This window comes from Macrobrachium nipponense, chromosome 10, assembly GCF_015104395.2.
Source record: "Macrobrachium nipponense isolate FS-2020 chromosome 10, ASM1510439v2, whole genome shotgun sequence".
Taxonomy (NCBI): Eukaryota; Metazoa; Arthropoda; class Malacostraca; order Decapoda; family Palaemonidae; genus Macrobrachium; species Macrobrachium nipponense.
This window is the reverse complement of record NC_087204.1, coordinates 24,099,199-24,125,652: the sequence shown is the minus strand read 5'-3', so window position 1 is coordinate 24,125,652 and position 26,454 is coordinate 24,099,199. Positions and strand designations below refer to the sequence as shown.

Here is a 26,454-nt window from a genome sequence, read left to right as displayed (position 1 = left end):
AGTCCAGGAAGTTGAAGACTTCAAGAGTCCAACAGCAGCCCCTTCAAATGATGGTCCGTCTCCGTAGGGGTCCAGGTCACTTTAGCAGTGGATAAAAGGGACCTCCTCTGAGAATCCACCAAGCTTGAGAAATCCCCTTGAGCTGAAGAAGGGATTTCTCCCCCCACACCCACATCTCCTTTGGCTTCATACCACATACCTCCTTTACCGCTGAGTCTAGCGGGAGGAAGGGCGAAAGTTGTCTTGCCTTGATCCTTCCTTCGTTCCATCCAGTCTTGGAGTTTCTTGAAGGCCCACTTAGTGGAGAGCGAAGTCTTCATTTCGACAACTCCGGGGGGGTCTTACATGCTTAGAGGATGAAAAACTGCGAAGGAGGAGACTTGGAGCTGCAGGCTGGAACTTGTCCCCGAAGACGAGCGCAACAGCCGCACAAGAACTTTATAGTCCGAGATTGAAGAGGCAGCAGAAGGTTCCTCTTCAACAGAGTCAGCAGACTACTCAATTCTCCTTCTTCCCTAATCGGAAGAGGAGACCGCCTCTCCGGAGAGGGCGTACGTCTATTTTGGTCTTGCCTTAATCAAAAACCCCCTGATGTTTACAGGTAGAAAGCCTTATCTAGGCTGTCTTCTTTGTGGCGTTTACCGCTTGAAGGAGGCAGAGCGTCCTGACGGCGATGAGCGTCCTTAGCGACGACCGAGGCAGCCTCACTTCCAAGAGAAGCGTTTCCCTTACGTTTCTGTCAACCGGAAAAAGGGTAGGGGGGGGGGGGGGGGGGGGGGGGGAACTTTTTTTCTCAAGGGATACGCCCGCCTGTTGGCGCGGCAACCCCAGCGTTCCTGGCCTTTTTTTTGGGCACGGTTTCTTTCTTCTTGGCCGGAGTCCCCGAAGCGTCCTGAAAAGCGTCCCGCCGAGCGTCTTCAAAAGCGTCCTGAGCGCACTCAAAAGCGTCCTGAGCGTCCTCCCACCCAAGAATCACGGCAAGCAGCCTGCCCATGACGTCGAGAGGGAACGAAAGCGTCCTGACAACCCGTCTTCTTAGCTGGCGAACGAGATCGGCGAATCGCCGAAGGAGACGCAATCGGCGAAAGAGACGAGTGAGGAGAGGGAGAAGGAGACTGCTTCGTCCTCTTGACGGGCAGCCTAAGGTCCTTCCTCCGCTTAGGCTCGACTGCTGCTGGGCGAGTCCTCTGAGCCATAAGCGTTGATAGCTGGTCCTGAAGGGACACAAAAGAATGTTTCTTCGTTAGAGAGGAACGAACAGAGGGAGCAGGGCTGATCCTGCGAGAAGACGAGGGGCGAGGGGACGCCTCCTTCCTTCTCACAGGTACAGCTACCTGCTTCTCAGGGATACGCGCCTGTGCGCGCAACCCAGCGTCCTCGTCGGATGAGATTTTACCTCTCTTCTGAGGCGGAAAAAGCGTCATAAGCGTCCGAGAAAGTGGCGATACAGGACGTGAAGCGTCCTCAACATGAAACGTCCTTTTCAGCGGACGAGAGTCTCTCCGAGCGCTCCACCCCTTGCGCGGGGGAGGACGCTTCGGAGGACGAAAAAAAAGCAGTCCTTAAGGATACGCGTCTGTAGGCGCAGCTCCTTGACAGCCTGGGAACTTTTGCCAACAAGGCCTGCCAAAGGGACGCCAGATCGGTGGGAGCCCCCGTAACCCTCTTGCGGCTTTCGACATATCACCCCTCCCTGATTCCTGGGAGTCCGATAGCGGTCTAGGGCCTAGAGGCATTATGGGGCCGATCTGACGAGCCCCCTCCACAACACTAGGGCACGATCAACGCACTTGCACTGAGCCAGTTTCCAAGGCATTCACTTTGGTCTCTAGAGTACGTAGAGACTCCAAAATAAGAGAGAGGCATACCTTCTCCCGACACAGATTCAGGGCCCGAAGGCAACACAGGTTTAGGAGATGCAAAATCTACAGGTGTTATTGCAGGAGAAATATTAGCACCCTTACCTTTGGTAGAACCACTCCTGGAGGAAGACCTGATCCTATCGCGTTCCAATTTATGCTGATAGGAATCATACACCCTCCAATCATCATCGGTCAATCCATCACATTCATTGCACCGATCATCCACGAAACAAACATGCCCCCTACAACTCATACATACTGTGTGGGGGTCTACCGATGATTTCGGTAGCCTCACCTTACAATCACTCCTCACACACTCTCTGAAACTCACTGCACTTGATCCAGACATCACGTTTACAGAAAAGTCAATCCAAAGTAAAAAAAAACGGTCCACTATCGCGTATGCCAAGTCCAAACAATCCAAAATCCAATACCAAAAGTCAATCAGATACTTAAATGCGAGCCAAATCCAAAAAATCCTAGGCGGAGGTCTGTAAACAGTAGTTTACCGACCGGCGACAGAAAAAATATGAATAGAAAATGGGAATGGTTCCTGATATCCGCCTCCCAGCGACGGGAATGGGTACTACCACCTAGCCGCCCACTGCGTGTGCCGCGAGTTTTGAAATTCTGTCGGACTTCAGAAAATACAGCTATATATATATCTGTTCGGTAAGTGGCATGAACAAAATTTAGGATTTTTTCAAAGAGTTACCGCGCGGAGGTAAGGAAAAAGGGATTTTGACGTAGGAAAAATCTATTTCTGGGCGAGGAAGCCGTGTCGCCCAGTGAAATGTGTCTGCTTTAGCACTATTTCTAGTAAAATATTGCTATAATACCAGAGAACTGCTAAATTGGACATGTCAGAAGCCTCTGACTCGCTCACCTATATAAAAGTGTCGATATACTGGGGCGAGTGTTAAACACTACCACAGCAACCCCTCCAATTAGCCTTTTCCTCATCAAAAGACCTAAATACAGGGAGCCGACCCATAGGTCACACCTAGCTACCCCGTTGAAGGCGTCTGTGACGTCATACTTATCGATAGCAATGAAGCTTGGTGCACAGCGGGGGGGGGGGGGGGGGGGGGGGGGGGGATTTCAACTTGGGCGACACGGCGGTTTCCTCGCCCAGAAATAGATTTTTCCTACGTCAAAATCCCTTTCTGGGACAGCCGTGTCGCTCCGTTGAAATTGTACCAGAGAAAACACCAAGCTACATCACTCTGAAATGAAATAGAATATTAAATTGTATAAATTAACACCATACACCAATTCTAATAACAAAGACATTTGCTGAGGTAGGTAGAATGTTAATAATGCTGGCATAAACGGAAAAAGATTCATATGACACAAGGACAGTACTATATTGATGTTGTAGCAGGAGACACTGATCTCCCTACAGCTATTGCACGATATTTAAGATCCTCCAAAGACTTAAGGTAATGCTTTTGGAAAACCCAGTGCGACTTCCAACCAGTATATACTTCTTCAGATTATCAAAGTTCATATATTTGAAGAAATTTACAGAAGTTGTTATAGCCCGAATACCACGCACCTTGGGAAATGACTCTGGGCTGGCTAAATACTTCCAATTTGTTGCAAAATAAAGGTAAATGAATGAATATTACTAGAATGTAATAGTTTTAGCTTACAATTGCGTTTTTTTACCATCTCGGTCAAGTCAAAGTTGACTGAAGGTTGAAATTTTGGCACTTATCGTTATTTATAAGAAAATATTTCAAAACTGATAATAGCTACACAACCATGGGTTGTTTTTAGATGTATTCTACATGAAATTGCGCACATTTTCGTATATAAAACTTTATGTAACAGCTAATTTAAAATGGTGCAAACATTACAATAATCGGATGAAAAAATTTATGATTTTTTCAGAAGAGTTACCGCGCCTGCATAAGGAAAATGTTTTTTTTTCATAAATACACCATAAATTGAAATATTGTGCTAAAGACTTCTAATTTGTTGCAAAATAAGGGTAAATGATTGAATATTACTAGAAAGTAAGAGCTTTAGCTTACAATTATGTTTTTCGACCATTTCGGTAGAGTCAAAGTTGACCGAATGTTGAAATTTTGGCACTTATCGTTATTTATATGAAAATAATTCAAAACTGATAAAAACTACAACCATGAGTTGTTTTTAGTTGTATTCTACATGAAATTGCACACATTTTCATATATAAAACTCTATGTAATGGCTAATATAAAATGGTGCAAAAGTGTCAAAGTGACAAAATAATTTCTGAGATGTGTCGCTGATACTTTTTAATGCGAGAAGAAAGAAATTCGCGCTTGCGCGTCTGGGTAACGATTGTAAACAAAACAACAGCTTGATCCGTGAACTCCCAGCATCCCCCAAGGCGTGTGAATCAAAAGTTTTCGCCTAGTAGGCTCCTAACTATTTTTCCGTGAATTTTTAACAAAACTTTTTTTTCATCGACGTTTCGTACGTCGGTTCGGCACCCGACAGACAATTTTCGTCGACTTAATACGTCCAATCGGCGTTAAAGGGTTAAACATAAACATCTCTCTCTCTCTCTCTCTAACTTACGTATGTTTATTTGTTATGTAATATAAATAAATGATTTACCTTATAACTAATTTCCAAATATTGATAAGATAAATAAAAAAGCAATTCCTAGTCTTTTTATCCACTTGGAGGAAGGAGGGCGGGGGAATAAATGAGTTTGATATACGTATTGGTGGAGGGGAAGGAGTCAGAGTCTAGGAGTTATTCTCTCTCTCTCTCTCTCTCTCTCTCTCTCTCTCTCTCTCTCTCTCTCTCTCAGGAATAATTCATAATTTCACTCTTGATGGTCAGATATAAGATGTTGCCATTCAATGCTCTCTCTCTCTCTCTCTCTCTCTCTCTCTCTCTCTCTCTCTCTCTCTCTCTCTCTCTCTCTGTATTATTTGCTGTAGGTATATATTTTTTAATGGTAAAATGTTTAAGATGACTTTAAAATTATAATAATAATATAACCTCAAAGATTAACATGTACAGTAATAGGTTAGTAATTTTAGGTATATTTGAAATAGGATGTTATTAAAGGTATACATTTGGTATCTGAACTTTCAAGATAGGCAGTTAGTATAAGCATTTTTAGTGGTGGTTCTAACTATTCGCGGGGGTGTCTGGTACACATCCACCACAAGTACGGGGGGAACACTGCATGCAGTAATAATGTGCAAATGTTATCATTCAACTAAAGCAGCATATAACTTACCCTTGCCATTTTTCGAGTACTTTTCAAGTAATTCAGCAACAGGAATGGTGTCTGGAAGATTATGATACTTTACTCTGTAAAATGACAAAAATGGTTAGCATGTTGTCTCTACACCAAGAATTTACATTATTATTATGAAAATAGAAGAGATTATTACAACACCAACACAAAGGGAAAATAATGCTAATTTTACCCTGCACGAGATGACCATAAATACATTTGTAAATCAAATTAAACCAAACCATATAAAAAAATTACTAAAGTAAACCATTGTAACCTGGGCTTCTGCCCTAAATACATACAACAATCCATCCATTCACTGAGGATTTTGAATGTCTATTAGCAGAGGTTCCACAGTTCCTTGTTGGACGAGTGATTTATGTGCTCGCATACTGATTTGGTAGTTCGAGTTCGATTCCCCCGCCCTCCCAACATGGAATCAGAGGAATTTATTTCTGGTGGTTAGAAATTAATTTCTCGAAATAATGTGGTTTGGATCCCACAATAAGCTGTAGGTACTGTTGCTAGGTAACCAATTGGTTCCTAGTCATGTGCAAATATCTCCTCCTTCGGGCCAGCTAGGGGAGCTGTTAATCACCTCAATGATCTGGTTAAGCTAAGATATACGTAATTTAATAAAGTTTCTACACCAATTAATCCCCTGTTATTCTCACTTAGTGATGAGAATTATGGGTAGAACTTTACTTACATAAAACACAGTCATGCTATTTCTGCACTAATCATATAGTACGTACTGTACTTTCTGTAATACGTCCCTTCAACAGGATGTCAAAGAGAAATTTCCCATGTGATAATGAGGAGGAGTAATAGTGATTCATAAATACCTAACCAGAGTAGTGACCTTTGCTGGCTATTCTTACAATTATAACAGCAGACTAGGTGACAAGGAACTTCAAGGACACCAGAGATGAAATAGTCAAAGGCTCAACTCCTTCCTTCCTAGTTCCACAATTTCTTCATCTAATAACAGCTAAAATACAGGTTCTACCCCTCCAACTTAATTAAAATCACGGACTTTTCTGAAATTTCCTAACGGTTACATGATAAAAATGAGAACTGTAAAATCACAATTGTGGGCCAAAAAGTATTCGAAAGCATGTAACTCATGAAATAGGCATCCTATTACAAAAGTAGAGCTAGTAATAATGATAATCCCTGAGTGATACAACACAAAAAGTGGTTAATATTTGGTGGTACTAGGACAAGTGGGAGCACATTTCAACAAGAGTGAGAAGAATGAGCAGCATGGTGTCATGGACCTGGCAGAACTGGCCAGGCATATGCATTGAGATCTTTCTTTGCACCTCTCCAAACTGGTGAGCCTGGATACATTCAGCACTGTTAAGTTTTTTTATGATTAATGGGTTTTTAATAACAAATACTGATTGCTAACGCATGAAAACAAATGCAATTCCATACAGGAAATAGTTATTCCTCAGTATTCACAAGATAACAATTCATAGTACGTAGTAAATTCCTAAAAGCAATATTGCAAAACCATTTCTTTTACGAACTGGATATTGGTATGGCAGCCATATCCTGATCATGATAGATATTGGTACAGCTGTGAATTACGTATGCGCGAACCCTTGTTTACCACCTTAGGCATATCAGTGACAGCGAGAAAATAGCGACTAAGCAACGTGAACCGTGTAATAATACATCAGTTTTCGCCGAAAAACAATGTTTTCAGGTTTCAACAAGCTGAAAAAGGCAATAGACGTCTACAAAGAGTCAAACTTCCAGAAATTGTATATCCATAGGTCACATAGGTTAGGGTAGTATGCTAACCTATATGTTAAGTCTTCCTCTAAGTTTGCTTTTCTTTAAGGAGGGGTACGGAGGGGTGGTGCCCCCTGTCAGGTATCACATTCTACTAGGTTAGTACGTATGCTAATCTATATGACACATAAGCAATTCACAGCACTACCAATATCTATTGCAATCAGTATACAGCTTCCGTACAAATATCCTGTGCCTTTCTTTTAACTAACCTGCTTCATAATGATGTGGTGGGCTAATAGTACATTATGGTTTTGTTGTAAAACAACTTTAGTTGAACATTATGACTCAAAAAGGATGATCAGTGTTATTTATATATGGTATGAATAGAGATTTACTCATTAAATGAAAGTGAATGAAATTAGAGGACAAAACATTACAAGAATTTTCAGTGAAATGTTCAAGATTTACTTTTCAGTACTCTATGACTCAAAAAGGAAGATTAATGTTAATTATGTACTTTTCAGTGGAAGATTTTAGTCAGAAAATGAATGTAAAGAAGTTTGGAGGAAAAAATATTTTGCAAGAAATTTATATAATATTTTCACAGGTCCGCATATAAAAAATTCTTTAATTTTTCAAGTTTCATTTTAAGTACTCTATGACTCAGATAGAAATTCTGATTAGTGTTCTTTATGTATACTGTATAGATAAAGGTTTAGTCAGAATGAAAATAAAGGAAACTGTAAAAAAATATATGTAAAAGACTTTGTCAAAATGTAAAAAAATGATATTGTTATGATACAATAAAGTTTGTTCATACTTACCTGGCAAGATATATATATATAGCTGTATTCTCCGAAGTCCGACAGAATTTCAAAACTCCCGGCAAACGCAGTGGTCGGCCAGGTGGTTAGTACCCATTCCCGCCGCTGGGAGGCGGGTGTCAGGAACCATTCCCATTTTCTATTCAGATTTTTTAATCATTGTCCCCGAGGGGAGGTTGGGCGGGTACTTGATTTATATATATCTGCCAGGTAAGTATGAACAAACTTTATTGTATCATAACAATATCATTTTGTTCATGGACACTTACCTGTCGAGATATATATATAGCTGATTCCCCACCATTGGAGGGTGGGGAGGGACAGAATAAAAGGATTTTGGGAAAACATTTCACATGCAGATGATAGACATCTTGGTTCCTTACCTGTTAGCGTAGCTGACTTCGTGATTACTGTCACCCAAAGTCTGCTTTTGCTTTACTAGAGTCTCCAGCAAGGACGTGACCTGTATAGCTGGTGAGATCTAGATGATCTGACAACGGGGGCGTGACCACAATGTGTCTAGACCATATTGACCATACTTTAAGGGCAGCGAAGCAAAGAAAAACCCACCACCTGACCTATGCCTAACAAAGTTAGTCCCCAAAACTTTTTAAGGCTAAAATAAAGGGAAGTCCGCCTCTAGCGGTCGACCCTACAACCAAAAAACCAACCACCATAAAATAAAAAAGCACACCTATTCCATTTTTCTAAAGGATAGGATTTCGTGCCACTTCCCGTACCCAAAACTGAATCTGCTGATACGTATGGTCCAAGCGAAAAGCAAGTTCTCATATGTCACTTTCACATCCCTGAGGTAGTGTGAAGCGAACACAGAGTTGCTTCGCCAAAATGTAGTGCTCACAATATCGCTGAGCGCCATATTCTTCTGAAATGCCATCGAAGTTGCGACAGCTCTAACTTCATGAGCATTGACTTTCAGAATTTTTCAAATCACTATCTGGGCAGGACGAATGGGCCTCCCTGATGGTGCTTCTCAAGAAGAACGCTAAGGCGTTCTTAGACATAGGTAAATCAGGCTCATTTTCAGAACACCAAAGATTGTCTGATTGACCTCTAATTTGTTTGTTCTATCCAGATAGAATTTTAGAGCTCTGAAAGGACACAGGACTCTTTCTGGCTCTCTACCAACAACATCCCTGTTAATCCCTTGATATCAAAGTTTTTAGGCCAGGGATTGGAAGGATTTTCGTTTTTAGCTAAAAAGGAAGGACTCAAGGAACAGACTGCATTGTGTCCCCTAAATCCAACATTTTTGCTAATTGCTTGAACCTCACTCACCCTCTTCGCAGTGGCTAGGGTGGTTAGAAAGAGGGCCTTCTTCGTTAAATCTTTCAGCGAAGCCTCGTGCAAAGGTTCAAAGGGGACTCGCCATTAAAGATTTTAGAACTATATCCAAATTCCACGAAGGTGTTTTTAACCTGTGGAACCTTTGATGTTTCGAAGGATCTCAGAAGATCGTGAAGATCCCTATCATTCGTCAAATCTAGGCCTCTATGACGGAAGACTGTTGACAGCATACTCTTATATCCTCTAATTGTTGATACTGCCAACTTGTCTACATTCCTAAGATGTAACAGGAAATCGGCGATTGGCTCACAGAGGTCTTGGAGGAGGAAATGCCCTCTTTCCTACACCATCTCCTAAAAACAGCCCACTTAGACTGGTAGACAGATTGAGAGGAAGCTCTTCTCGCGGTGGCGATAGCTTTTGCCACCTCTCCTGAAAAACCCTCTCGCTCTTGCCAGCTTCTTGATAGTCTGAATGCAGTCAGACTCAGAGCGAACGGGTTTTGGTGATATCTCTCGAAGTGGGGCTGTTGAGAAGATCGGGTCTTACTGGTAGGATTCTTGGGAAGTCCACTAGTAGGGACATGACCTCTGTGAACCACTCGCTTGCTGGCCAGAATGGTGCGACCAGTGTCATCCTTGTTCCTTCCGACGCTGCTAACTTCCTTGTTACTTCTCCCACGAAGTTGAACGGGGGGGAAAGGCGTATACATCCATCCCCGTCCAGTCCCAAAGCATTGCGTCTACTGCTACTGCTTCCGGGTCGATGATCGGTGAACAGTAAAGAGGCAGTCTCTTCGTTTTCGAAGTCGCGAAGAGGTCCACTATTGGTCGTCCCCATAGTCTCCATAACTGTTGGCAGACTTCTATGTGCAGAGTCCATTCTGTCGAAATTAATTGATTTCGACGGCTTAAAATGTCTGCTCTGACATTCTGGACCCCTGAAACAAATCTTGTCAGGAGAGTTATGTTCCTCTCCTCTGACCATAACAGGATTACTCTCGCTATCTTGTAGAGAGAACGAGAGTGTCCCCCCCCCCCCTTGTTTCTTGATATAAGAAAGGGCCGTGGTGCTGTCCGCGTTGATCTGGACAACTCGGCCTATGACTCGTTCTTGAAATGCTAGAAGCGCTAAGCGAATCGCCTCTAACTCCTTGAGGTTGATGTGCCAAGGCTTCTGTTCTTTTCTCCAGAGGGCCTGACACTTCTCCTTTCCCAGAGTTGCTCCCCCAGCCTGTCATAGACGCGTCTTTTTATTTTTTAATTTTTTGTAAATAACACAAGGTCGGGGCTCTGCAGACAGAGGGACACTCCTTTCGACATCTTGGTGGGATCGAGCCACCACTCTAGGTGTTTTCTTAACCACGGGGATATTCTCAAATTCTCCTCTAAGTTTTGTCTGTCCTGCCAATTTTCTGTTAGAAAAAAACTGTAGGGGACCTGAGATGTAGTCTTCCCTAGAGAAACAAACTTCTCCAGCGAAGAAATGGTCCCCAGCAGACTCATCCATTCCTTCGCCGAGCATGTTTCCTTCTCCAGGAAGGCGGACACTTTTTCTAAGCCTTTCCGCTGACGTTCTAGCGACGGAAAAGCCCGAAAAAGCCACTGAGTCCATCTGATCCCCAGATACACGATGGACTGTGTTGGGATCAGATGGGACTTCTCGTAATTGATCAGGAGGCCTAAAGATTTTGCCAACAGTAAACGTAGTCTGAGGTCCCTCCAGACACCTTGCTCTCGACGACGACCGTAGAGCCAGCGTCCAGGTAAAGGGAGACTCGTATCTATTCGAGAGGTGAAGCCACTTTGCCACATTCGCATCAGAAAAGTTGAAAATCATGGGAGCTGTGCTCAGTCCGAAGCATAGATTCCCTCTGAACTGGAAGACCTGTCCTCTTAAAATGAAACCTGAGAAACTTCCGGACTGGGGATGGATGGGACTGGAAGTAAGCGTCTTGGAGATCTAATGACACCATCCAATCCCCTGTCTCAAGGCCCCTAGGACGATTGTGATGTTTCCATTTTGAAGCTTTCTTTCTTCACGAAAAGGTTCAGACGTGACATCTAGGACAGGCCTCCATCCCCCAGACTGCTTCGGAACCAGGAACAACCTGTTGTAGAAGCCTGGGGAATCTGTCAAGAGCACTCGTTCTACGGCTCTTTTCTCGATCATTTGATCTAATAAATCGAGTAGAATCTGTTGCTTCTGCGGCTGATAAGCTGGTGACAGGTCTATAGGCTTCATGCTCAACGGGAGGGGGCATGGAGAGAAAGGGAATTTGTATCCCTTTTCTATAATCATGAGGGGACCAGGTGTCCGTCCCCCTTGCTCTCCAAGCCTCTGCGAAGAGAGAAAGTCTCCCATCCACCGGTGCCTGAAGGGCAAGGTTGTCACTTCTTTCCTCTTTGCTTTGCGGGGGTTCTGCCTCTAGCAAAGCCCCTTCCTCGTGTAGCAGCTCTTGATGGTGCTTTGCCACGAAAGGGCTTAAAATTCTTCTTTGGTACCTGAGCTACTCGAGAAGAGATTGTGTCGCAGGAAGTCTAGATGATTGCGACAGCAAATCCTGTGTCGTTTCTCTTTCAGGTTCACAGATAAATCCTTTACCATGTTTTCAGGAAAAAGATGGGCGGAAGAAAAGGGGGCGAATAATAACTCCGCTTTCTGCGTAGGGGAAACTGCTTTAGCCGTAAAACTGCAGAAAAGCGCTCGTTCTTTAATATTCCCGTAGTAATAAAAAAGGCAGCTAACTCATCCGAGCCATCCCTTACTGCTTTGTCCATGCACGACAGGACGCTCGATAACTCTTCTAATGACAATGATTCTGGACTCTTAGCTTGCAAACCCAAAGCTCCCAAGCACCAATCTAGGAAGTTGAATACTTCCAACGTCCTTGTTACAGTCCTTTTAGATGGTGATCTATTTCCGGCATAGTCCATGAAACCTTAGCCGAGGACAGGTAAGATCTTCTTGGTGCTTCGACTAGGTTTGAGAAGTCACCTTGCGCAGACGACGGAAGTCTCAACCCTGTTTCTTCTCCGGTCTCATACCATATACCGGCTCTCCCGTTTAGCTTAGCTGGAGGAAGCGCAAAGGACGTCTTTCCTTTCGTCTTCCTTGATTCCATCCAATCATTCATCCTCTTCAACGCTCTTTTAGTAGAAAGCGAAGCAGCCATCCTAACAAAACCTGGAGTTTTTCTCGTCTTGGATGAGGATAGTTGCGATGGCGGCGAGAGAGGAACTGGTGCTTGGAATTTTTCCGAAAACAATTCCTTCAGTAAGCGCGTTAACGTGCTATAATCCGTAGACGCTTCTGAAGGCTCTTCCTCTTCTGCAGGATGCGTATCGTTAGAAGACTCTCCTTGATCTTGACGGTTCCGAAGTTTCTTTAGCTAAACAAGAAGTGGTTCTCCTTTGAGGCTCTGTTCGTAAGGGGGAGTTTCTATCCGCTGAAGGAATAGCCGAGACAATGCGCGAACGAACCGCCGTTGTCTTTGAAAACTTCAGACTCTCTTGTAAAGCTTTGTCTTTCGAAGTCATTAAAGGCAAAGGTTCTTCCAAAGCCTCTTTGCGGGATTCCTGTCGATCTTCCCTCAATTGAGTACGTTTCTCTTTCCGAGAATCCCGAAAAGTCGGGTGTCTATCGTCATCGCGAGCGCCCTTGCTAAGAGAGCGAGACTTAGGACTCACAGGAAGTCGTGCCAATGAAAGCTTCCGATCACTCTGGACTCTAATGTCTACAAGACGCTTATCCATCAAAGAAGCGTCCTCAAAGCGTCCTGAAGCGGGGACGTGCTCTAAAAATGGACGTCAGCGTCTTTTCAAATTTCGCCTTAGGACGCTTAACCTGTATCGGGGCGTCCTCTCGAGCGTCCTGGTGAGTCTTACGATCTCTCTTAACGCGTTGCGAGTTCTCATATTCTAAAGCACGAGCCTTTCGTCGATATTCGTACAGCATTTCACTTTCTTGAGGAGTAAGATCAGACACATAATCTAAACGTTGTTCTCTTTGAATCCTAGAGCCTTCTGGAACGTCCTGATACTTTTGGCGTTGGTAGGCTCTCTCATGATAGAAGCGTCGAGTTGATGCAGAAGTCCGTTGAACGTCGACACGAGGCTTCTCTTGCTCGTTCTCAACCTCCTGGACAAAAGCGAGGGCCGCTTGTTGCGACAACTAACGCCTTCTGTCCCCATCGCACTTCTGGACACTCTCTCATCCGGAAACACTTGCGTGTTCTCGGTTGAGTCTGAAGGATCCCGAAGAAGACGACGCAGGAGAGGCTAAAGAGCGAGGCGAAGCCGACAAAGGTTGTTTCGATCTTTTAACAGGAAGCCAAAGATCCTTTCTACGCCGATGAGGCTCCTCTTCTCCCCTTGCGAAGAAAGCCGACAATCGTTGACGCAACTGCCTACGAGTCTCATAAGACGGTGAGGTTCCACGTTCAGGAGAAGGACTCATCATATGCGAAGAAGGGCGAATCGGAGCCCTCTTCTTCCTCTGAACTCTAAGACGCTGATAGCTCTCAAAAGCGTCCTCATAGAAGACGTCCTGCCTCTCTTCTTAGGCGTCAATTCTTCGAAGTGTTCGGGTTGGGGATGATGAAAGAACAGGACGAGAAGTAGGACGTGAAGCGTCCACTTCCACCTCCTTTAAAACTCTCCAATAAGAGGACGAGAAAGACGCTGGCCGCCTGCGCGGACACCTAGTGTCAAACTCGTACTCCTCGTGAGAGGCCCTCCGAGAGCTCCATCCCGGTCAGGGGAGGACGCCTCAGAGGACGAAAAGCACTCCTTTAATATCCGTGCTCGATCACACGCTTCGGCAGCCTGGAAGCGTCCACAGGATCTGCTGAAGGGACGCCAGACCGGTGGGAATTTCCCGTAGCCCTCCTTCGGTTTTCAACATGTCCATTCCCTGAGTCCTGGGAGTCCGACAGAGGTCTATTCCTAGAGGCACTATGGGACCGATCTGACGCCCCTCCCCCCACTACACTAGGGGCACTAATATTTCCAACTACACTTCACTGTGGTCTTCAATGCACTCACTTTCGATTCTAGTGCAACGAATCGACTCCATGATGGAAGAAAGGGCAATACTTCCGAAGCAATAGCTTCATTGCCCGAAGGCAAATACACAGGGTTAGATGTAACAACCTCTACAGGAAGGTTAGAATGCGAATTACTATCCTTACTCTTCACAGAAGCACTTCTGGAGGAAGATCTTCTGATTCTATCCCTTTCAAGCTTACGAACATCGAATCATAAGTCTTCCATTCATTTTCGGTCAACCTTTCACACTCTTTACACCTATCATTCATCAAACAAATATGATCTCTACATTTCGTGCATACTGTATGAGGATCTACCGAAGCTTTCGGTAGCCTCACCTTACACTCTAGCACAGTACACACTCTAAAACTAGTTGCAGAAGATCCAGACATATTAGAGAAATCCAAAAACCAAATTCAAAGACAAACCACAATCGCGTATGCCATCCACCGAGCAAGTTTCAAAAAAAACCAAGAGACAATCAAATACTCAAGTGAACAAGGAGTTTTCCAAAATCCTAGGCGGAGGTCTGTAAACAGTTGTTTACCGACCGGCGACAGAGAAAATCTGAATAGAAAATGGGAATGGTTCCTGACACCCGCCTCCCAGCGGTGGGAATGGGTACTAACCACCTGGCCGACCACTGCGTTTGCCGGGAGTTTTTGAAATTCTGTCGGACTTCGGAGAATACAGCTATATATAATATCTGACAGGTAAGTGTCATGAACAAAAAATCCTTTACCACATTTTTGCCAGACTGCACGTGCAAAAAAGAAAAAAAAGAACATTTTCTGAATTTCCTTTGCAGCACTATGTGACCCAAAATGGAAGATCACTGTTATCTATCTATGTGCTGTACAGATACATAAACACTTACAAAATAAATATAAAAGGCATTTGAGTAAAAAAAAATAAGAATTTCAGTCAAATTTCTGCAGGTCATATAAGGCAAAAGTGCAAAATTTTCAGCATTTATTTTTCAGTATCTTAAGGCTCAGAAAGGATCAGTCTTGATTACGTACTTCATGGCTGAAGATTTATTCACAGAATGAAATTTAAGAAAAAAATTACAATATTTTCCATCAATTTAAAAAGATGCACACCTTTGGAAATTTGAAAAAAACATCAAATTTTTCCATATCTAATTTTCAATCCTCTCTAACTAAGAAAGGATTAGGTGTTATGTGCTGTATAGTGAGGATTTAGTCATGGGATGAAAGTTCAGGAAACTATAGAAAAATGATATTGTTATTGTACAATAAAGTTTCATACATACTTACCTGGCAGATATATACTTAGCTATAGACTCCGTCGTCCCGACAGAAATTCGAATTTCGCGGCACACGCTGCAGGTAGGTCAGGTGATCTACCGCCCCGCCGCTGGGTGGCAGGAATAGGAACCATTACCATTCTAGAACCAGATTTTCTCTTCCACCTGTCTCCTGAGGGGAGGCTGGGTGGGCCATTTAATCGTATATATCTGCCAGGTAAATATGTATGAAACTTTATTGTACAATAACAATATCATTATCATACATTCAACTTCCCTGTCAGATATATACTTAGCTCATTGGCACCTTTGGTGGGGTAAGAGACAGCTAATTACTGATTAGACAGGTAAACAACATATGTTGTAGGTAATAAATAAATAAAACCTTGGTTCCTATGTGTTTAGACGAAGGGTTGACTTCCTAGCTATTGCTAGGAGTCTGCTTCGTCTCAATGAGCTCAGCGAGGGGATGTGACCTATGGCTAAGAGTTCTTGTAGATCTGTCAATGGGGTCTTATCCACTTACTAGACAGAATCTAATGGTCATTTGTCAATGGGGTCTTATTCACTTACATGACAATACACCTATGCCTAGTGGCATAATTAAGGAGCACAACACCGATCCCGATCACCTGATCCTAACACGAGGGTTTGTGCTTAATTTGAAAAGAGTTATCCCCAAACTCCTTTCAAACAACGCAAAGAAAAAACACTATGTTAAAATAAAAATTAACTGACTAGTTAAGGATCAGTGTCGGCTCCCTATCCCAGCAACGTATCCGAAGACACGTATAACCAAGAGAGAAGGATCTCTCGTAGGTCAACTTGACCTCCTTCGTGTAATGGGAAGTCAAGAACACACGAGTTGCATCTCCCCGTAAGTGACAGCTAATATGTCCTCATGACATATTGTTATGGAAAGAACAAGAATTCATAAAAGCTCGCACTTCATGCGCTTTTAATTCTCAGCTGTTTGAAGGAATCATCAAGTTACTCATGAACTGCTTTTAGCGATCACACTTGTTTCAAAGAAGACCAGGGCTGGCGCCTAGCTCCTGGAAGGCGCTTTTCGCCCGACTCCTGGCTGGCGCCTCGCGCCTGGAAGTAGCTTCGCGCCTGGCTCCAGACTGGCACTATTTGGCGCCTGGCGCCTGGCTGACTCCTCTCCACTTGCTGGAGCTTCGAGCTTGGTAGAGTCTCGAGGATGTCTGGCGATGTCCACATCGGACACTCTTATCTGTCCGATTTGTTCGCCTCTAGCGCATCTGCGCTAGGTTGGAGGCCCCCTCTTTCTCTTCATCAGACAATGACAGTGTTCCTTGAAACTGTCTGCCTCTGGCGTTTTTTACGCCTGTTTTGGCATTCGGCGCCTGGTTGGCGCTACATTGTCCGAAAGTCCTGAACCTCCACAATAGTTTACCAGGAGACTGGAGAAGGGTGGAAAGAAATTCTTCCACTTTGAGCTTTTGGCCTCTCCGGCTAGGGAGGTGATTGTAGTCAGCTACATCATTAGACGATAGGATATCTAACAGTAAGAGAGATAAGAGTCTTCCTCCGAGGAGGATCCTTCTTGAATCCTTCCGTTGCTAACGAGATCTCTTCCATATCTGTGATGAAGTTCCTCGTTGCAGATCTTCCCTATCCTTGTCCAAAGGAAGGGAAGGAGCTTGGAAGTCGAAGGAGGACTCCGAGCTGAAATTGGGGAGGACTCCTGATTTTCTTAGCTCTTTACTGTATCTCTCTGAATACCTTCTGGGAAGCATTTCGAACCCTCATCGCATCCCAAAGACACTGTAGGCAAAACGTTTAAACCATTCCTTCTTCTGTAGATAAAAACGTAAGTACCCTGCCTGGACAACGAAACCTCTATCTGAAAGCGTTGAGTCAGGAATAGAGGGTTTAGTTCTTTTACCAGACATACTATGCTGGCAAGAAACCCATAGCCGAGTCTCCATAGAATCTGATGCGAGATTCCAATGCACCAAAAAATTCACTTTGCTTCTTGGACGTTTAGGGCCAAGAGAAACAAAGAATTCCCTTCCCCCATAAAACTTCTCAAAGAAGTTTGATGAGGAGCAGTTCCATCTTGTCGGAACCCGGAATCTGTGGCCACAAAAGATCCCATTAGAAGTACATGATATCCTACTCTTGTCGTATTGAGGTATCATATAAGATCCCGAAGCTGTTAATCCTCTGCTATCTCCAATTCCCATTGTAGAGACAGATCATAGCCTTTTACTGCGCTCTTTGATGCAGATATATACAAAGGTGATTCTTCCCTCTGAAAAGGAAGAAAAAAAAAACCTCTATGTGGTTCACAGAGGTATCGGAAGAGGACAGTTTCCTCATTCCATCAAGCACGATTTGCAGCAACTCTATGTCCTGGCCATGACTATTGTCATCCACCTTGAAACATCCTCTCATTCATGTCCACTTCTGGTCAGTCTGCACGCAGACAGACTCAGAGTGGAGAGGTTGTTAAGGTCTATTTATAATAGATGATGATAGAATATCCACTTTCTTGGAAAAGACTTCCAAAACATGCTGTGAGAAGACGTGACCTCTGTGAATCCAATCTCTAAGACCAAATGAGGCATAAAGTAATCATTTCTCTTCCTTTGACGCCCATTTATCTTAATATCTGTTAAGAATGTATAAATCTAGGGGAAAAAAAAACTAAAAGTTTATTCCCCCTTATAAACTAAAAAAAGGCATATATTGCTACCTTTCTTGGTTCGAGAATAAAGAAGCAGTATAGAGGCAGCATGTTCGTCTTCCACCTTGCGAAGAGATCTATGACGAAGACATCTCGCAGGTTTCCACAACTCTCTTTCCAACTAAGATTAGACATAAGTCAATAGTTATATTGTCGATCGAGAAGGTTCTCACGGACGTGCACCCTCGTGCAGCGAACCTCTAAGGATCATTACGTTCCGTGTCTGTGTTCCAAACAGATTCTCTCTTGTTAACGCGAACAGAGGCGAAAAAAGAGATTCTCAATACTTCTTGAAATATGAGAGAGCTGTGGAAATGGCTTAATTGATTTAAATCATTTCTTCCCTCCTTGGGCCATCGAAACCCCCTTCAAGATAGATGGGGAACGAAATCAGGAACAAACCGTGCCGTTACTGAGCCTGCTGTCAGAGAGGCTACTGAACCCTTTGATTAATAACTCGCTATATCGAAAAGTTAGCAAGTCCATTATTTTGCTTCTGTAAGCATGAGAGCATCAAATAATATATATAGCTCTACTGCGTTAAATTCATAATGTTGTCTCATTCCTATAATCCTGTTACATTGCGGTAAACATTACCACAAGGTTACAAGGGATCTTTTTATTGAAAACTCCTTAGCAAAACGAATACCATGTTATTCATGTTTGCCTATAAATCCCCTCAATTCGAGGCTAAGTCCATGATTGTAGGGGGAATATACGGTTAACCATTCGATCCTGTAGGAGAGAGAGATGTAACCACTGCTCATGACCGAGAACTGGATGGTACTGTATTGGCTTACAATGACAGCCGTCTCGTTCGCTGCCTCGCTGCATTCTTCCTGAGTTGCCAGTTACTCCATTCAATGAAGGAATATAATAAAATTATTCTCGAGCCTAAGGAAGCTCTCAATAATGCATATTTAAGCCAAACAACCTTTGTTAAATACGAAGCTGAGTAGGTATTGTCGTAACCCAAAACCTTTTAAGCGAAGTCCTTACTAGAAATTCCTGTAAGGATATAGATAATTCCGTAGCGAACCACAAAGGCAAACGATGGTAGTGACGAATAAATGACTTGTCATTCAGTAGTCGTATACACCAAATCTTCTTACTTCATTCTTCCTCTCCGATGCAGAGAGAGAATGGAAATCTTACTCTCTTCATTCTTTTCGTCAATAAACCCGAATTAGTATTAGTCGAAAGAGATCGCAAATGAAAACCGAGGATCGAAGAGAATCTCTCAAGCTTTTATTCTCTTGGAGATAAGGCCGTATTCTACGCCTCTATTATCTGGAAGAGCCTCTAATCAATGAATGAGAGCTCGTACGAATCTTGTTCAATTTCCAAACGATTGCCACTATTTCTGTAAATGGTTGGTTGCATTATTTCTAGAAGGAAGATGATTTTAATATCCTCTTACTAGTAATGAACTAATTCTCTCGATAAAAAAGGTCGCTAAGGTCTTATAAACTGAGAGACCTGCCCCCTTATTGGCTTCCAATTCCGATCTATCTTCCATTTCCTGTCCATCAAGTTGGGAGAAGAATGAGCAACCGGAGGAGAGCGCCTCCTTTCGTAAGGTGAAGGGCTTTTAGCAGTACCGACTAACCTGACAAGGGCTACGGCGCCTGTGCGACATCTTGAGTCCCCGCCAGGAGAAGGCCGATCTTGCTCTTGCCTTTACTTGCATTAAGACTATCCTGACAAGGGCGTCCCTATCAGGAGAAGGCCTCGAATGTCTTTCACCTTTCGCAGAATCAGGCATATCCTGACAAGGGCTACGGCCGCCTGTGCGACTTCTAGAGACCCTGTCAGGTGAAAACTGATCCTGCAAAAATTCCCAAAGAGGAGCCTCTCGGTCCGCCTCTAACTCCATTTCTGATGAAGATCCTGGTTCATAGCGCCTGGAGCCTGGCTCCTGGCGCTTGGTTGGAGCCTTGGGCCTGGTTGACACTTGGTGGCTGGTAGGCGCTTCAGGCGCTTGGAAGGAGGCTCAGGCGCTTTGCGCCTAGTTTCAGGCGCTTCAGGCGCTTTGCACCTCGTTTCAGGTTTCAGGCGCTTTGCGCCTTTCTTTAGAATCCTCTCGCCTTGTCGGCGTTTTGCGCCTGGCAGGCGCCTCGTCCGAGCTGTCAAAGACTTTTATCGGACAGGATTTCTTAACGGGAAGGAAGTGATCCTTTCTCCTGGGAGGATCCTTCTTCAAAACTCCCATTAACGAAGATATCTGTTGTTACATTTCTCTTAGGATCTTCGTAGCGGCGTCTTCTTTCTCCGTATCTGATCTAGGGGAAGGAGGATTTGATGAATAAATCTCTTTCTTCTTCTTCTCAGGTGGATAGTCCTCCGGAAAACTTTCCGGGCTAGAATCCCAAGCTGGAGATTTCCATGTTCTTTTAGAAGGTCTCGATAGCTTGTCAGAACTCCACCCTTTTTTTCCTTTCGATGAAGAATCGGATGACGAAAAACACTGTTTTAGGATGCCTTTCCAACGGCTATCCTTGGCAGTCTGGGACGCTACGACAGAACCTGCCGAGGGGACGCCTGACCGGTGGGGATTCTCTGAAACCTCCATGCGGCTTACGACTTTCCTTCTCCTCTGGGCTTGTGAGTTTGGAAGAGGTCTAGGCCTGAGAGCGAGACAGAGCCGATCGGACGCACCCTCCACTATTTTAGGACGCCTTTCCAATGGTGAACTTGGCAGTCTGGGACGTTCTACAGAATCTGCCGAGGGGACGCCTGACTGGTGGGGATTCTCTGAAACCTCCGTGCGGCTTTCGACATTCCTTCTCCTCTGGGCTTGTGAGTTTGGAAGAGGTCTAGACCTGGGAGTGAGACAGAGCCGATCAGACGCACCCTCCACTGCAATGGGGAACACTGTAATCACTTCTTACCTTTTAATAGCTCGCATTTTGAGTTACATCCCTTGTCTTCAAATTGCAATTATGAATTTGAAGTTTCTGTGAAGTAAGAAGGTGATGAGGATGCAACACTACTAGTACTGTTAATACTCTACTGCTCGTTAGTACGAGTAGCCAATAAAACTTCTAAAGGAAGCGTATCTAGTTATATTCTTTTCTGACTCCCTAAAGTAGAAAGTCAGTATATTTCCTCAATCAATTCTAACATTTATTACACGTATTAATGAATAAATATTAATATTTAACTTTCTTGCAAACTATGTGAGTGTCTCCCGACAATTTCGGTAGTTACACGTCATATATTCTTCGAAATTTTCGAAGCCAAATTCATTAAAAAGTTAATAAAAGTTAATAAAAGCGTATGCCGAGCCAAAGACCCAGTACTTCCCTGCAAAAGACAGCCCAGAAGATCGATGGCGATGAAACACGAAAATCAAGTCAGGAGGTACCACAAACGTATGTTTTACAATACGGCGAGAGAAAATCTGGTTCTAGAATGGTAATGGTTCCTATTCCTGCCACCCAACGGCGGGGCAGTAGATCACCTGACCTACCTGCGGCGTGTGCCGCGAAATTCAAATTTCTGTCGGGACGACGGAGTCTATAGCTAAGTACGTATATATCTGACAGGGAAGTTGAATGTATGAAAATAAGAATTTCTGGGCTCGACCTGTGTCGCCCAGTGAAATGTTTCTTATAGCACTCATTTCTAGGTATAAATAAATACTAGTTCAGGTCAGGCAAATTTCAACAGGACTGCATATTAGAAAAATAAAATTTTTTTAGACATTTCCTTTCCAGTAATCTAAGACTCAGAAAGGAAGATTAATGTTATTTTCGCAATATATGGATGAAAATTTCTGCAGCTCCCGTTGTAGAAAGATTACAATATTTTTCAGTTTCATTTTCAGAAAGTAAGATCAGTTTATTTATGTACTTTAAGGATGATGATCTTTTCAGATAAAAGAAAACTGAAGAAAGAAAATTTTCTTTCAAATCAAATTTCTGGAGATCCACATATGGAAAAAATAAAAAAATTTTGTTTCATTTTCAGTATTTCGGACCCCATAATAGAAGACTACTGTTATTCATATACTGTATGGATGAAGATTTAAGTAATATATGTAATGACAGTTAAGGGAAAAAGAAAATGCTAATTTTACACAAATTTTCAGTTAAATTTTTCCAGGTTTGTTTATGGGAAAAATGTAAAATTTTTCACAATTTTATGGTCAAGTTTTTCTAATCAGAAAGACAAAATTTGTTATCTATGTACAGTATGGATGAAATTTGTCATAAAATATGTAGAGGAAATTTCAGAAAAAAAACTACAAGAATTTTCTGCCATATTTCCATAGGTCCTCATACAGAATAAATCTAAAACTCATTAAGGCTTCTTTTTCAGTGCTAATATAACTCAGAAAGAATATTCAATTTAATTTACTTTATGAATGAAAATTTAGTAACAGAATGTAGAAGAAATTGGAGAATAATTTATCACAAGAATTTTTTGTAAACTCAAAAGCAGGTTAATAAACAGTCAAAAAGAAAATTTAATTGTGAAGCCTGAAGCTTCGATTTAAATTCAAGAAATTCTCCATGCATGCATATACTGTATGTAGTTATACATACAAGAACTCCTTGCTGGATTTTCCTCACATGTAACAATTTTAACTTGAAATCTTTGCATATAATAAATGAATGCTCTTGACTTCCCATTCTAGTAAAAATTCTTACCCATATTCATTGTTCTCATTAGTGTTCAACCAAATAGAGAAGTTTGAAGTGCCTTCGATGGGAAATGGTGAAGAGAACTGCAAGAGCAAATCTCCTTCCTCCGTCAAGCAAGCATTGCAGAAATCTGAAATGACATCACTCCATAAGATTGTAATATTTGTAACTGCTCATCTAGTATTATTTCAGGGCAGTGCATGTAAAGAGGTAAAGTTAGTTTAAGGTTATGTAGGGTACCTTATCGCAATTAGTCTGAGCTTTTCCTCCTTTATAATATACTCCGTGTTTCCCAGAAGTGCATTCAATTAAATTGTAATTCTTATGATGACAAACTCTCCAAGTACACATTTCAAAAATAAAGTTTTGAGATTCAACGGTTCAAATACTGGTATTATTTGTCCAAATTAATCAATATATTACAGTATTAATTTTACTTAAATTATAGCTCATTAAATTTAAGAATTTACTTAGTAATTATTACAGTATATTATTACTCAGAAAATTAACCCTATCCATATGCAGCAGGCTCACAGGGGCTATTGACTTGAAATCCTAGCTTCCTAAGACTATGGTATTCATCGGAAAAAAAATATCGGAAGGAAATACTAGGGCATACGTAAAGAAGAATTTAGTTATCAGAAAAAACCAACAACTAATAATTGTTTTAGGGTAGTAATTCATTGCATCTTTGCTTAAACTTTGGAGGTTCTAATTGCACAACATCCTTAGGGAGACCATTCCACAGCCCAATGGTGTGAGGAATAAAGCCTCTGGAACCGAGAAGTTCAACAGCAAGGTAAATTTACTGCACACTGGTGCTACTGTTCAGCAAATCTGGTTGCTCTCAGTGGAAAAGATTATCAGTGATCAACTGTGAAAGCAAAACTTCTCTGTTGAAATGTAACTTATGGAAAAATTACTAACAAAATATCAAACAATGCTCCAAATACCACCACAATCATGTCTAACATAGAGAGATAAATCTCAAACAGTATTCTGGTAAAGGAAGGACAACTGACCTAAAACCGGTTGTGTTGATTTCATAATTTTTATAAATATACAAAGCCTTACGTAAAATATGACAATTTGTCCAAAATTGCATTTTTCCTAACTATACAAACCTGAGGTCCTTTTACAAAAGGAAGGTTACTAGCGGCAGCTGGATAGGTCGTAAGCTTTCGAACAAGGGGTTCGGTAGTTAACTGCTTGTCCGACAGGCGCGAGCGCGACTGGGAGGTAAACAATCACTTTTGCTTTGGGCCCAAGCAAAAAACTCTGCAGAGTGAGGGGTGGCATGAGGTGGGACTAGTGTAAAAAAGGACCTCAGGTTTTGTATAGTTAGGAAAAATGCAATTTTGGACAAATTGTCATTTGTTCCGACACGGCATACAAACCTTCGGTCCTTTTACAATAGGAAGACTCACTTCTTGGTGGGAGGAATCTGAGTCTTTTGTGAACAGACTGGTGTTCGCCCAACCTTGGAATGGCCTCCCTGGGTCATAAGAGTGATGGGAGGGAATCCAAGCCTCTGTCCGATTGATCGGGGTGTGCACCGCAGGATCAATGGTCAGACCTCTGGACCAAGTACTAAGAGAGAGGCAAGCGTATCTCTTCGTACCAGCAAGCAAGAACAAGTTCCTATTTGCAAGAGGCAACATAAAGTTATGGTTTGTCTCTTGTTGGCATCCACTCCCCCCCCCCCCCCCCCCCCCCCCCCCCCCCCCCCCCCTTGTAGGAGGAACGTGGTGGATATTCGCTCCCGATCCTAGTTAAAGGGATAGGATGGGGCTCTGTCAAGTAGCTCACCTGCATCTCGTCCTTATCCAGCAAGGTGATGACTGTATCCCTCTACCCACAGGTAGAGGGGGAGAAAAAGATAGGAAGAGAAGCCAGTCACTCTCTCATTCACTTATCTATTCTTACAGTCACACCAGGACTCGATGCTGTTCAGCCTGCTAGGGTCTGGGTTAGCTACACAACGTGTTGAGCAGCCACCACGGGTCCCAAGGAAAACGATCCAAGGACCTGTGGGCAATATCCAAAAGGTAGAAGGAGGTGCCAGTGGTCTGGTTGTACCAGACCCCTGCCTTCAGTACCTGCGCCACGGAGAAGTTCTTGTGTAACTCGAGGGAGTGTACTTCTAGGTCATCTTGGTGCTGATGAAGAGTCTTCAACACTCAGCCTGGGATGTCGAGTTTCTTCAGAAGCGCGGTCGCGCTTTCACAGGACAAAGCAGCATCTCCTTCGCATCGAAGGCGGTGAAGTCCATTAGGGAGGGGATTGTGAAGGACTCTAACCGATCGTCAGGAACCGAAGGGTTCTGAGTCTTCGCTACGAAGTTCGGTACAAAATCGAGCGTCACGAATCCCCATCCCCTGGATGCTTGACTTCACAGGAAAAGTCATGCAATTACCTCAGAGGAAAAGAAGGGAATGGTCGCATGACCTATCCCTCTTCTCGACTTCGGTGATGTCCTGTACCCATACTGGACTATCCATCTGCAGCGAAGTGTCTCACATTCTCCTATCCCCATGCAGTGAAGTTCTTCTTCTCGGTAGTGGATAGGACACCGACACTCAATGGTGGGTGTCGATGGTATGGGTACTGTGACAAGCTGTTAGACGAAGAAAAAGACTGTTATGGAACAACCGAACTAAGTCCGCATCAAAGTTCGTAACTGACTTGGGCGCTCTGACAGCTGCTGACTGACTGCGTTCGGTAGGAGGCAAGTTGTCCAAGCACCCGAGCAAGTCACGTGACCTTCGCCTTAAAAGGGTTATGCCAAGAGACTAAACAAATAATTTGTTCGTCACCGATGCTAGACGGCGAGGTGATGATTCTCTTAAGGCATGTGCCCAACAGGCGAAAGTCAATTGCCTTCTAGAGACCGAGGTCCCTGATGGCAAGATATCTCATAGTATAGTTGACTCTCAGCTAAGGAGAAACAACACTATGTATCGTTGAAGACGAAGGTGTACAGCCTACGTCTTCACAGCTGAATAGAGAGAAGGATTCTCAAGATTCTGAACCTGTGCTACAAACACTGAGAACGCTAACCGCTATTCATTGCTGTCCGGTGAGGATCGTAGTTGCAATGAAAGCGGAGCGCTTTTCAGTAATGAAGACACAGGGAAATACTGCCTGAAGAACTGCTTCTCATGGGCTGAACATTTGGAAGTAGAGCTGTCAGGTCGGAGAGTAGGCGATGTCTTCTGACACATCTGTTAATTCGGGGCGAACAATGCATAATTGCACACCTGCGAATACGAGATATTTTGAAGACAAACTTAGATGTCTGCAAAAATCATTCGCATTATCGCGGTGCGACGCAGCGGGAGACTAGTACAGACTTCTGTTACCGTGCGGTAAACCGAAAGATGAAAGAGTCCAAGAGATATGCTGTTTGAAAATTCTCGCAATGTCGAAGGCGATGAAAAAATCGAGCGTCACAGCAGTAGATGGTCCTTCATTATTGCGAGAATCCCCGTTAATCAGAGACCTAAGTCCATGATTGTTGGGTAGAGATACGGTTCGGTAGTCGATCAAACCAGGGGAGAGAGAGACGTAACCGACCGTGCATCTCGGAGACCTAGCTGATACTGAGCTGCTATCAGGCAGTTCAATACGCAGTAGCTCTCGGTGACTCGTCATCCTGAGTTGCCAGGTAATCCCTTCCACGAAGGAATGCGTTCGGCTAGAACCATCGAGCATAAAGAATACGCTCGAGCAATTATATTTAAACGAAACGGATTTCGGTAAATACAAAAGCTGATTTGGTGTT

General features: G+C 43.2%; 1 protein-coding gene across 1 annotated transcript in view; it reads right to left on the bottom strand.

The window, feature by feature from the left end:
• LOC135223488 (uncharacterized) overlaps positions 1-26,454 on the bottom strand; it is a 115,059-nt gene that overhangs the window by 55,811 nt on the left and 32,794 nt on the right. The window contains exons 3-4 of the mRNA XM_064261927.1: positions 22,677-22,800; positions 5,110-5,183 (exon numbers count right to left, since the gene is read on the bottom strand). Of these exons, the coding sequence (XP_064117997.1) occupies positions 5,110-5,183; positions 22,677-22,800 (198 nt within the window). The remainder of the gene's footprint in view (positions 1-5,109; positions 5,184-22,676; positions 22,801-26,454) is intronic.